The sequence below is a fragment of the Salvelinus fontinalis genome, chromosome 18 (genome assembly GCF_029448725.1).
Source record: "Salvelinus fontinalis isolate EN_2023a chromosome 18, ASM2944872v1, whole genome shotgun sequence".
Classification (NCBI taxonomy): domain Eukaryota; kingdom Metazoa; phylum Chordata; class Actinopteri; order Salmoniformes; family Salmonidae; genus Salvelinus; species Salvelinus fontinalis.
In genome coordinates, this window is record NC_074682.1 from 29,830,653 (window position 1) to 29,843,822 (window position 13,170).

Sequence of the window (13,170 nt, forward strand, 5' to 3'; positions counted from 1 at the left end):
GGTAGCACTGTGTGTGTGGGGGGGTAACACAGTGGGTGGGTAGCTGTGTGTGGGGTGGGTAGCACCGTGTGTGGGATGGGATGGGAAGTACTGTGTGTGTGACTACCAATTTCAACCTAAAGCAGTGCCTCTGAGATACTAACTGATATCTAAACATACATACTGTATCTTTCAATTTAGTTTAAACTGACACATTTTCCCCACGCAAATCATGATTCCTCCAGTTTGTGAAACAAGCTCATATACCTTCTAAGTGATCCCATCTGATTGAAGTCTGCTGCATTCATGGCACGGATGCGGTTTCTCCTCTAGGTGAGTCTTCATATGTACGGTCAGGGCTTCACTCAGCGGAGACCTTGTGACATTCTTCACAGCGAGGCGGTTTCAACCCTCTGACTCATCATACGTGTGGTCAGGGAAGCTCTCCACAAATATGGCAACGATGCAGCGTCTCCTTCGTGTGTGTCCTCATGCATCTGCAAGCTTCCTTTTCGACTGAAATGTTTACCACAATCTTGACACGGAAATGTTTTTTTCCCAGTATGAATGACTTGGTGTTTTTATATGAATTATGTTTAAATTGTTTTCCACACAGGACACCGGCATGAGCCCTCACAATTTGCACTTTCAGGTTAGCCTTATAACAGGTACAAGTGTTAGTCACACATTCAGTTCTATAAAATGGGCACAAACTGCCTGCCTGTACAACATGGAGAGCTCACCCATTCATTGAATGCTGCATGGAGTTCTGTGAGGTTAAACAAGACCTCTTCTCTGAACTTTGACATTGTTTTTGGTTACAGGATCTTAAACAGCAGGTGACTGTTTTCATCCAACCGTTTTCATAACTCCACTTTTTTCTCCAAATAGTTTTTTCCCTCTATTGTATGCTTACTTACTTTCTGGTTTTGTTTGACCTCTAAATATTTTGGAAATTTCTCCCCTTTTGCTTTGTTGCAATTTCTTTTCAACCCTCCGTAGCTGTTTAACTTGAGTTTTCTTTTGCATTTTTTCTGCAATCTGTACTTTTCTTTGCTTTGTCATGTGTTGAGACTGAGGACTACTCTGGTTGAAGGTCCATAAGAGCATTTGTTGCCCTCCACTGTTCCCTTTTTTGTGCCCTGGCCGTTTCGGACATCAATTCCATTGGAGGTTGATCCTTCTTCCCTTGAGCCCTTCTTTGATAGCTAAAAGCAAAACAATAACTGATACCAGATGTAAATCACTCTACACTGACCATTCAATTAACTAAATAAGTTGAAATGTACAATGAAATTCAGAAAATGCTACCATACTCTTCTCTTGGCAAGGTATTCCCCCTTTGCTAGAGGATCAGAATGTATCCGTGACCTGTGTCGTGCAGCCCTCTCCTTGATGGAAAGTGTGTCGTGCAGCCCTCTCCTTGATGGAAAGTGTGTCGTGCAGCCCTCTCCTTTTTTTCTTTATTTTAAAGGCAGAATTCTTTTTTCTTATTAACTGTATGGACAAGTGTCAATACTTGCAGTTTTCTTATGAACGACACCAATATCCCATTTTAGTTCAAATTCAACCGTGGACAGTTGCCCAATATATTTTCACACTTTGATATGCAAAAACTGTACAAATGTATCATTCTTTGTGATACATTTATACAGTGACAAACAGAAGAGAACATGTAGAAATGTGTTGTAATAAGATTGTATTTATTCTTTTTTATATAAATATTATCCTTGGACACATAGCAAATCATGTCAATTACCCTCATTCATCAATCAATACATTAGATTAAATCAACTAACAGTAGTGACATGAGCGGAATGTCCTAAATTGTTAAACTGTTCCTTCAGATATTCTAACTGAATCCTTTTTCCCACAGAGCACCTCCACCCTTGGGTCTCGTCTTCATATGCTCTGTTTGACGGAAGCCTTTATGCCAAACACGGCAACAAAGTTTTATTACCAAGTGTGTATCCTCATATGTATGTCAATATCCCTTCCTAGGGAAAGATTTGCCGCACACATTGCAGCTAAAACACTTCTCCCCTGTGTGAACTAGCTAGTGGATGTTTCGTCTACTCTGAGATATAAAGCTGCGGTCACACAGTGAGCATGTACACTTCCCTCCGTATTTGGACAGTGAAGCTAACATTTTAATATTGGCTCCATACGCCAACATTTTGTATTTGGGATCAAATGTTCCATATGAGGCGACAGTACAGAATGTCACCTTAATATTTGAGGGCATTTTCATATATTTTGTCATTTAAAAATGAAAGCACTAAATGTATCAAGTTCCCCAATTTGAATAAGTATTACACTTCTATTAGTCAAAAGTTATTTTGTCCCATATTCCTTGCACTCAATGACTACATCAAACGTAAATACAAACTTGTTGGATGCATTTGCAGTTAGTTTTGGTTGTGTTTCAGATTACATTTTGCCCAATAGGAACTAAATGGTGAATAATGTATTGTCATTTTGGAGTCCCTTTTATTGGAGGTAGGAAGAGAAGATGGTAATGGTGAGGGGTTAGCATGTTTTGTTGTAGCCTCTTCATGATTCATTCAGGATCAGAAACATTTCTGCACACTTCTAGAAAATGACTCCAGTTATAATTAACCATTCACTTCCTATTGGGCAAAACATAACCCAAAAGACAACAAATGCATCCAACAAGCAACAGGTTTGTGTGCTCGGAATATGCACCCAAACGTTTTACTACTTCAAACACACTAAGTGAATTTGTCCAAATACTTATGACTTCTTCAAATGGGGGCACTAGATACATAAAAATGCTTGTAATTCTAAGCGGTAAAAACAATCTATATGACAATACCCTCAAATAAAAGGTGACATTACGTACCGTAGCCTCATATGAAACCTTTGATCTCAAATCCCAAATGTGGGAGCCAATTTTAAAATGCTAGCTTCACTGTCCAAATACATATGGAGGAGAGTGTATATGTATCCCCTGTGTGTAATTTCATATAATCCTTCAAAAGATGAGGACGTTTGATGCAAACTTGGGAGTGGAATGGCTTCTCTTCTGGGTATAACTATCTTAAATGCTCTACCAAGTGTCCCTTCCTGGTAAAGCACGTGCCACAACCATGGTAATGAAAATATTTATCTCCTGTATGTATTTGCATGTCTTTGACAGTATTTCTCTGTAAGGAAACATTTACTGCACACATGGCAGTTAAACGGTTTCTCCCCAGAGATCTTTTGTCAGACTGCTTTCTCAGAGTTGATGTACTACTATCGACACGTTCACTGTTTTCATTCTGAGCTGGAGAACAGTCTGAATTTACTGGAGAGGGGCTGTAATTCACTGTTTGGTTCTGATACTCCATAGCCCTCTCCATGTTCTGTTTGGATCTCTTTGTTGTTTTAGTGGGTAGAAAGTCATTCTCCACAGTTTGGGTTTGGTGAATACATGAGGGCTGGGTCCTGATCCCAATCACTTTTCACAAAGGGGGAAGTTAATATGAATCTTTGGTATCAGATTCCAGCCTCTGAATCTGCTCTTCCTCATGACCAATCCCAAACTACTCCTGTTTCTCTAATCTGTGTGGGCTCTGGGTCATCCTGCCCCAGATCTGGGATCCACTCCTGCTCACAGTGCTGCTGCTCAGGGGGAACTTCTGCTTCTGGAACAGTGAGTTACTAGCTGCTGGGGATCTGTAGAGATGAAAAAATAAATATCTCGAACGATATTATGATATAGCTATAGTTATTTTCCTCTGACACTGAAGATCCGACTGCGCACATGCACGTGTGGGCACAATATTGTATGGTTTATCAAAATCTGAAACGTCTTTATGATACCTGAAGGTAAAACGTTATGGAACCATCACAATACGCTACAGACCTGCTTTATATCACTATCTCAGGCTGTGCGATGACATCTAACGTTATTAATGTTAGCCTTTGTAGACGTTCGATCTTTCTTTGATCGGGAGATGTCTTACTCGTACTCCGATATCGTTCTAACCAAAGCCCTAAATATTTCAAAAGCTGCTGCTGTTAATTGCTCGGTAAGAAACACGTTCAGCAGATGTAGTTTAGACATTATGATAGTGTCCAAATTTTTTTCCAGAGAAATGCTGTCCTACGGTATATGGAAGTAAACAGTGTATGCTTCCTTACCGCTCTTTGTTCATTGGTCGCTATTTGTATACCGCCACCTGTTGGACTGGAGTGAGATAAAGCCATAAACAAACCAACCATATATTTTGGATGGATGCAGCGCTGAGTAATCCTAAATGTAATGTGACTTAACCTTACTCTTTAATATTTACATATTTTTGACAGCCCTTACGTTTGTAGACATCCATTAATTGACAGCACAATTATCGTAATCAACCCACACAAAAGGGGGCGGTATTGCAATCTCTGCTACTCTTGTGACGTTCATACGTTTTCTTTTCACAGTCTATGGTTCACACACACAACATACTACTAATCCACGTGAGTTAAACAATAGGAACTAATACACGTTCATTCTACAAAATGTCCAAACTACATCTGCTGAATGTGTTTCTTACCGAGCGATTAACAGCGGCGGCTGTTGAGATATTTGTGGTCGTGGAAAAAACGGTATCAGAGTACCAGGAAGAAATCTCCCGTTCAAAGGAGGAGATCGATCGTCTACGGATGCTGCTGGATGTCGTGACTCAACCAAAGATACATTTGCATAAAGCAGGTTGGTAGCGACTATCACAACAATCAATCAAGCAGATTATGTAAACAGGCAAGCCACATTGCCAATAAACAACCAATACACAATTGGTTCTTTAAAATAATGTCAGGATCGATTGTAATATAATGATTGATTGATTGACTTTCCTTTTAGATCCCCAGCAGCTAATACTCCCTATCCCTGAAGAGGGGGAGCAGCAGCACTGTGAGCAGGAGTGGTGGTGCACCAGTCTGGGGCAGGAGGACCCAGAGCCCAAACAGATTAAAGAGGAACAGGAGGAGTTTGGGACAGGTCGGGAGGAAGAGCAGCTTCAGGGGCTGGAGTCTGATATCAAAGAGTTCATAAACAATCCTTCCTTTGTGAAAAGTGACTGTGATCAGGACCCACCTCAGCCCTCACATATTTACCAAATCCAAATGGTGGAGAATAGAGAGAGGGATCATATGAGGACACACACTGGAGAGAAACAATATCAGTGTAGTGAATGTGGAAAATGCTTCAGCCAGAAGATATGCCTGGAAGAACATATGGTGACTCACAAAAGAGAGAAACCACATCAATGTGAAAACTGTGGTAAATTTTTTAGCCTCAAGCATAACTTAACAGTCCATATGAGGATACACACGGGAGAGAAACCATATCAGTGCAAAGAATGTGGCAAATGCTTTGGTTACACCAAATCCCTGGCAAAGCATATGAGGAGTCATACAGGAGAGAGACCATATCAGTGTTGTTATTGTGGCAAAAGCTTCACTCAGAAGTTCAGCCTGAAAGAACATATTAGTATTCACACAGGTGAGAAACCATATAAGTGCCCCATGTGTGTAAAATGCTTCAGGGCAGCACGATTTCTAAAACAGCACCAACAGATTCACAGAGAACAACCATATTGCTGACTTTTTTGTGGTTAATGCTTCACTTGTAAGAACTGAGGATGAGGATGAACACAGAGTGAGAAACATGACATTGCTGCTTAGGGCAAAATCTTTCTCTCACTTGTGCAGTAAGACCTTTCGATAGTAAAAGCTGATGTTTCATAACCCATCTGAGCATGGCACAAAAGTGGATAGTATGTTTTGTAGAACCAGTATTTTTAGTTTACACAGTAAGCTTTTTAAGTTTGTCCCAACATATGAGTCTCCCATTTGGATTACACCTTAAAGTCACAGCAAACTAGTACATTGGTGTTATCTAAATACATAAAGGATGTCTACATTTTGATGGGAAAGTGCTTCACATTTGAAGACATGCTACCTTATACCTGTAGTGGCAGGACAAACAAACCCATCAGGTCAATGATCTTGGTTAAATATACAGTGCCTTTGCTATGAGACTCAAAATTGAGATCAGTTACATCTTGTTTACATTGATCATCCTTTAGATGTTTCTACAACTTGATTGGAGTCCACCTGTGGTAAATTAAATTGATTGGACATGATTTGGAAAGGCACACACCTGTCTATATAAGGTTCCACAGTTGACAGTGCATGTCAGAGCAAACACCAAGCCATGAGGTCAAAGGAATTGTCTGTAGAGCTCCGAGAAAGGATTGTGTTGAGGCAACGATCTGAGGAAGGGTACCAAAATATGTCTGCACCAATGAAGGTCCCCAAGAACACAGTGGACTCCATAATTCTTAAATGGAAGAAGTTTGGAACCACCAAGACTTCCTAGAGCTGGCTGCCTGGCCAAACTGAGCAATCAGGGGACAAGGGTCTTGTTCAGGGAGGTGACCAAGAACCCAATGGTCACTCTGACAGAGATCCAGAGTTCCTCTGTGGAGATAGGAGAACCTTCCAGAAGGACAACCAACTCTGCAGCATTCTATCAATCAGGCCTTTATGGTAGAGTGACCAGACCGCCCACTACATGTTACATTTCGCTTTCGACCAGCCACTCCTCAGTGAAAGGCACATGACAGCCTGCTTGGAGTTTGACAAAAGGCATCTAAATACTCTCAGACCAAGCTTGTTTTTGTTTTGTCATTAATGGGTATTGTGTGTAGATTGATGAGGATTTGTAATTTTTTTAAACACATTTTTAGAATAAGGCTGTAGCCTAACAAAATGTTGGAAAAGTAAACGGGTCTGAATACTTTCCAAAGGCATTTTATATTGTGACTGTATTGAGGAATAAACATGCACAACATTGTAGAAGCCCAAAATAGTGTGCATAACAGAACCATAGATTTTTAAGCATATGCAGTTGCCATCTCATTTTGTTTTGAATTATACACAACGCGTATCAGTGACTGTCTTCTAGCTGTACTGAAAGCAGCACATATTTGGTTTCAACAAGGCTCCTTGTTCAAATGTTGGAGTGCCACCTCACCAGCTCTAGTGTCATTACCTCGTATGTTTTCTTATGTAGTGGGTTTGACACCACTGCATGGTGTTCTTTCTCATAAACCTGACATAGCCCCAGTCCATGTAATGCCATGCTATATTGTTGTGAGCATCTTAGCGTTGGTATATTATGCTTCTTGTAAATAAAGCTTTTTATTTTTAATCATTTAATTTAATTTCAAGCTGTTATAGAAGGCTATTTTTTTCTCTCAAATAAATATAGATTCTCAACCTGTATTTATTATTATAAATACTATCAGGTAGAGATGTATTATATTTCACATTACTGCATAACTTTTACTGTGTGTTGGATTGGCATATCCCAAAAACATTCCTTATCCCAGGTACTTCAACTGGTGACTATCGCGGAAAATAAATATGTTTCTGCATAAATCTGATTTATTGACATTACAAACAATCGGGTTAGAGTGCTCCTTATTCTTTATTCTCCCGGATAATCAACTGTTGAAGTATCCTGAGGTATGGAATGTTTTGGGGATTTTCAAGTCCCTCAGTCGAGCACCGGATCCCCCCTTTTTCGTTTCAATTGGGCTGAAGAGTGTTTGGGTATACCTTTTATCTTTAGAGAGGCATCTGTTTGGGACCAACACTATCCAGGTGATTGCGTGTACTTCTCGCATTAATTCATGTCACAATATTATATCATATCAGTTAGAAAACAATGTAAACAAAATCATTGATTGAGTTAAAAAAGCAGCATACTCGACACCTCTGGTATTATTGTTTTGGTACATTTTTTGAGTAAGGCAGCTTCAGAATGCAGGTTTTCAGCCTCGCTCTCTATGTTTACTGCGTTCTGTGGCGAAGGGACAGCCAGAGTTTATAAATTCACTCTGACTATCTACACCAATATCAGAGCACTCTCCTCTGAATAACTGATTCATTTACGAAGGTTCAACACCCGTTGAATATGGCCGGTGTCAGTAAACGTCGGCAAAAAAAGAGTAATTAAATTGTTGCCAGCAGCACAGTTAGTCACCAACGCTCTGGATAACATAAAAACAGCCTAACCAGCTCTGCTAGGGCGAGTAAAATGGTCAGAGTGAGGTGTTATCTCATTTGTCTGGAAGTAGCTAGCTAGTTAGCCAACATTTAGCCAGTAAGCTTGGGTGCTTGACTGCCATTGTAAGGTCAGAATGCTCAGAACAACCCTACTCCTTTGCCAGAGCGTCCAGTGTGTGCTCCGAGAGCTTAATGAGGGCAAGGTGCCTGTCAAATTATAATCAACTACGTTTACGGACGACAGCCCAGGTACCAGCAATTGCACACTTACAGTGTCTTCGGAAAGTATTCAGACCCCTTGACTTTTTCCACATTTTGTTACGATACAGCCGTATTCTAAAATTGATCAAATATAAAAAAAATCCTCAGCAGTTGGACATGAGGGGACCGGAGGTGACCGAGATCCCGATGGTCACTCTGACAGACCTCTAGAGTTTCTCTGGACAACCATCTCCGCAGCACTCCACCAATCAGGCCTTTATGGTAGAGGGGCAAGACGGAAGCCACTCCTCAGTAAAAGGCACATGACAGCCCGCTTGGAGTTTGCCAAAAGGCACCTAAAGACTCTGACCATGAGAAACAAGACTCTCTGGTCTGATAAAATCAAGATTGAACTCTTTGGGCTGAATGCCAAGCGTCACATCTGGAGGAAACCTGGCACCATCCCTACGGTGAAGCATGGTGGTGGCAGCATCATGCTGTGGGGATGTTTTTCAGTGGCAGGGACTGGGAGACTAGTCAGGATCGAGGAAAAGATGAATGGAGCAAAGTACAGACAGATCCTTGATTAAAACCTGTTCCAGAGCACACAGGACCTCAGACTGGGGCGAAGGTTCACTTTCCAACAGAACTATGAACATAAGTACACAGCCAAGACAACGCAGGAATGGCTTCGGAACAAGTCTCTGAATGTCCTTGAGTGTCCTAGTCAGAGCCCGGACTTGAACCCGATCAAACATCTCTGAAGAGACCTGAAAATAGCTGTGCAGCGACGCTCCAAATCCAACCTGACAGAGCTTGAGAGGAGCTGCAGAGAAGAATGGGAGAAACTCCCCAAATACAGGTGTGCCAAGCTTGTAGCGTCATACCCAAGAAGACTCGAGGCTGTAATTGCTGCCAACTGTGCTTCAACAAAGTACTGAGTAAAGGGTATGAATATTTATGTAAATGTGATATTTCAGTTTTTTTATTTTTTATAAATGAGCAAAAATGTCTAAAAAACTGTTTTTGCTTCATCATTATGGGGTATTGTGTGGGGATTGATGAAAAAAACCCAATTAAATACATTTTAGAATAAGGTTGAACCTAACAAAATGTGGAAAAAGTCAAGGCGTCTGAATACTTTCCGAAGGCACTGTACATGTCATTTGTAGTGAAATTCGACAGTTTGGTCAAATTCACACTGGTTAATAACACTATTATAGAACCATTATTTATGGAACTTAGACAACCATCTGAGACGGACATATGTCTCTTTTAATACATACATTAGCATCAATACACACATTAATAAATAATCCTTTCAGGTAAACTTATCTCATCAAATAAATTATATGTGGTAACAAAAATGTAACATATCATCTGTACTGCAACATTTACAAATGTTCATATAAACATATATGAGTGTGTTATCTGTCTGTGTGAGTTGTGTGTGAGTTGTGCTTGAGTTCTTCCAGCCAGTCCAGTAGAGAGTCCAGCTCTCCTATAGCCTTTACTGCTGCCTGGTAGATCTCCAGCTACAGGATGGAGAGATGAGGATGGAGAGATAAGGAAGAGAGGATGGAGAAATGAAGGGTGGTAGAAAGGAGAGGTGAGGGGGAGAGGAGGGATACATGAGGGGAGAGGATGGATAGATGAGGGTGAGAAAGGAGGGAGAGATTAGGGTGAGGATGGAGAAGAGGCGGAGAGAGGTTAATATTGGCATGGATCTTATGGATTCATCTCCTCTCTTGGACTTTCTAAGCCTCTTTCACCATACACTCCCCAAACAGTATTTTCTCTATTTCGCTCTATCTCTCTATATATGTATATTTATATGTCAGTGTGTGTAGTTACCTTGTCAAACTGGGCCTGTAGGGAGTCCATTTTTCTCCTGGTGTTTTCTCCACAGTGGCATTGCTGGAGGACATAAAGAGATGTCATTAGATATCGATAGTAGTAGCTTTTGTTTATGTGTGAGTTTTTAGGTGTAAAATGTGTGCTGTTGTGTGTGTGCATGCCTGCATGTGTGCATGCCTGCCTGTGTGTGTGTCTTCTTACACATTGCCTCAGGTCCTTGTTGATTGTGAGGAAACTATTAGCGAGAGCGCTGGTTGAGCGTCGGTGCAGTGGCTGAGACAAGCTGTGGCTAACAAACACTCTCTCCACATAAAAACGTAGCAATAGACGCAGGAAACAGCAGTACTCCCCCTCCTGAAAGGGAGGACACACTACATGTTACATTTACTGCAGCACGTTGTTAAAGAAATGTTCCAAGTTATATCATGCTGCCAGGTTATGAGGGTTTACTGTATTTTTTGTACAGATACATAGATGTGCTTTTTTGCACCAGGAAAAGGTCTCCCGTAATGGACAGCACTAGACTGAGTGCCTTTTAAAGAACATTGATATGCAGGTTAAAGTAGTGAGAACAATTTACCTCTATGTTCCTCATCACGTCTCCCCTCAGCAGTCTCACTCCCATCTGACTGTCTGCTGCTATCTGCACACATTTAACAACAACACAGTCAATACAAAATGCTATTCACTCTAATAAAATACGAATATGTAAAACAGACAGTGTGACAGAGAGTGAGAAGAGAGAGATAGAGTAAAAGAGAGGTAAAGACTGAGAGCCTCAGGGTAGGTTTCTTGTTCTAATACAATGACATGGAAATGACTGTGTTTGTGTGTGTATTTGTGTGCTCACCACAGAGCTCCGTATCTCTGTGTAGTGCTTGCGTAGTTCGTGAGTGTGTACGTTGACAGAGCAGGTTCCCAGGTGTATGCCACGTCCCAAGCCACACCCACTGAGACATGCTAACAGGAAGAGGAACCTGGGGAGGGTGGCGCTTAACAGCAGCTTCATCTCTATGTCAACCTGGAGACAGACAGAGCATCACTTAGAAAGTAAACTCACACACCTTACGTACTTGTAACACATAGCCTAGAGGTTAGAGCGTAGGGCCAGTAACCAAGATGGTTGATGGTTTGATTACCTGAGCCGACAAGGTAAAAAATCTGTTGTTGTACTCTTGAGCAAGGCACTTAACCCTAATTTGCTCCAGGGGTGCCGTACTACTATGGCTGAGACTGTACAAAACAACACTTTTCAGGTGTATGTGACAATAAAAACATTTTTTACTGACAGGTGTATGGAGAAAAAAAGTATACTTGATAAAAGGAAAAGTCCAACTTCTAGATAGAGCATCACTGACATCACAACATACACATTCATGTTAAGTCTTCTCAGTCTAAGTTAGCTAGAGTTATTAAGTTATTGCTTAGAGTTATTGCTACAGTAACGCTGCTTCAAGCCTCCAGAAATGACTCGGTGGTTACATTTTTATAGTTTGTGACATATCCATGTTTATAGCGTTTTCTCAGTTCAGTGCAGCATCCAGTAATCAATTTAAAAGTCTTCCCCGCATCCAAGTCAAAATCTCCCCCCCCCCCCCCCGACCACATGCCCCCAACAAATCCTTAGGTGTGTGGCAGGTGTTCCAACTCACCTGTCTGTGTGTGTGTCCTCTATCTCTCTGATGAGCAGTACTCTGTGTGTGTGTCCTCTATCTCTCTGATGAGCAGTCCTCTGTGTGTGTGTCCTCTATCTCTCTGATGAGCAGTCCTCTGTGTGTGTGTCCTCTGTCTCTCTGATGAGCAGTCCTCTGTGTGTGTGTCCTCTGTCTCTCTGATGAGCAGTCCTCTGTGTGTGTGTCCTCTATCTCTCTGATGAGCAGTACTCTGTGTGTGTGTCCTCTATCTCTCTGATGAGCAGTCCTCTGTGTGTGTGTCCTCTGTCTCTCTGATGAGCAGTCCTCTGTGTGTGTGTCCTCTATCTCTCTGATGAGCAGTACTCTGTGTGTGTGTCCTCTATCTCTCTGATGAGCAGTACTCTGTGTGTGTGTCCTCTGTCTCTCTGATGAGCAGTCCTCTGTGTGTGTCCTCTATCTCTCTGATGAGCAGTCCTCTGTGTCCATGTTGACTCTCATGTCTGGCTCTTATAGGGCAGAGAGGGGAATTTCGCCAGATACTCCACAAGGTGTTCATATGCACAGTCACACAGAAACAGGTAAGAGGAAATACAGCAGCATAGGAAGGAATAACAGCTCATCTCTACATGAGTAATTTTAATGAAGAGGAAGGAACTAATGACAGTTCTGGGATTTAAAATCACGGCTTGCGTAATATATCCTCGACAGTTAACGATATATATGGACAGCCTGTATATGGACAGCCTGTATATGGACAGCCTGTATATGGACAGCCTGTAGCCTAGCGGTTAGAGCATTGGGCCAGTAACCAAACGTCTCTAGTTTGAATCCCTGAGCCAACAAGGTGAACAATCTGTCGATGTGACCTTGAGCAAGGCACTTAACCCTAATTTCTCCAGGGTCACTGTTGATAATGGCTGACCCTGGATGTGACTCCACTCTCCAAGGGCGTCTCAGGGAGGGTTGGGATATGCAAAAAACACACACTTGTACATGTGTGAACTAGGACAAATATAAGCACACACATTATTACTATATTACAGGCCTTAACCACTAACCACTGTACGTTTCTGTCAAAATCAAAATAATTTCACTTTGAGAATTCCGTTCCCTGCTATTCCACCCCAATTTCACCTCTGCTTACAGTAACTTTCCATGAAGCACACAACTATACACTACCACAGTGAGGTTCTTCCCTAACTTTCTTTGACCTTCCAAGAAGGCCAATGGTCTGGGTGTGCGGCTGGAACTCAGGCTGAGGCTTGAGCTGGTGCTGGGGCTAGAAAGCTCTGGCTCCATCTCTGCTGTATTTTCAGAACATTTCCCAGCAGCATCTCTTTCCTCCATGAATGGAAAATGGCATTGTTGAATGATTGTCATCTCGTCATCTTGTGACATAAATATGTACGGAATCTCCATCCACCCCCAG

The 13,170-nt window shown here is 41.6% G+C and overlaps 2 protein-coding genes across 2 annotated transcripts; one reads left to right on the forward strand and one right to left on the reverse strand.

Moving 5' to 3' along the window:
• Nucleotides 1-1,661: 1,661 nt before the first annotated feature.
• Nucleotides 1,662-11,128, reverse strand: il19l (interleukin 19 like). The gene is made up of 7 exons (XM_055868898.1): nt 10,958-11,128; nt 10,688-10,750; nt 10,309-10,461; nt 10,105-10,167; nt 4,527-9,785; nt 4,129-4,174; nt 1,662-3,660 (listed from the first exon to the last, which is right to left on the reverse strand). Exons 1-5 carry the CDS (start codon nt 11,114-11,116, stop codon nt 9,678-9,680), a joined length of 546 nt encoding a protein of 181 aa, XP_055724873.1. The 5' UTR covers nt 11,117-11,128; the 3' UTR covers nt 1,662-3,660; nt 4,129-4,174; nt 4,527-9,677.
• Nucleotides 4,202-7,263, forward strand: LOC129815259 (zinc finger protein 189-like). Its single transcript, XM_055868897.1, has 2 exons — nt 4,202-4,684; nt 4,835-7,263. The coding sequence occupies exons 1-2, from the start codon at nt 4,492-4,494 to the stop codon at nt 5,575-5,577; spliced, it is 936 nt and encodes a 311-aa protein (XP_055724872.1). The 5' UTR covers nt 4,202-4,491; the 3' UTR covers nt 5,578-7,263.
• Nucleotides 11,129-13,170: the final 2,042 nt, after the last annotated feature.

Coding starts and splice junctions, on each gene's coding strand:
- LOC129815259 (XM_055868897.1), top strand. CDS start 4,492: ATGTCCAAACTACATCTGCTGAATGTGTTTCTTACCGAGCGATTAACA. Junction 4,685..4,834: donor GATACATTTGCATAAAGCAG/GTTGGTAGCGAC, acceptor CTTTCCTTTTAG/ATCCCCAGCAGCTAATACTC.
- il19l (XM_055868898.1), bottom strand. CDS start 11,116: ATGAAGCTGCTGTTAAGCGCCACCCTCCCCAGGTTCCTCTTCCTGTTA. Junction 10,168..10,308: donor ACAAGGACCTGAGGCAATGT/GTAAGAAGACAC, acceptor TATGTCCTCCAG/CAATGCCACTGTGGAGAAAA. Junction 9,786..10,104: donor TACAGGCCCAGTTTGACAAG/GTAACTACACAC, acceptor TCCATCCTGTAG/CTGGAGATCTACCAGGCAGC.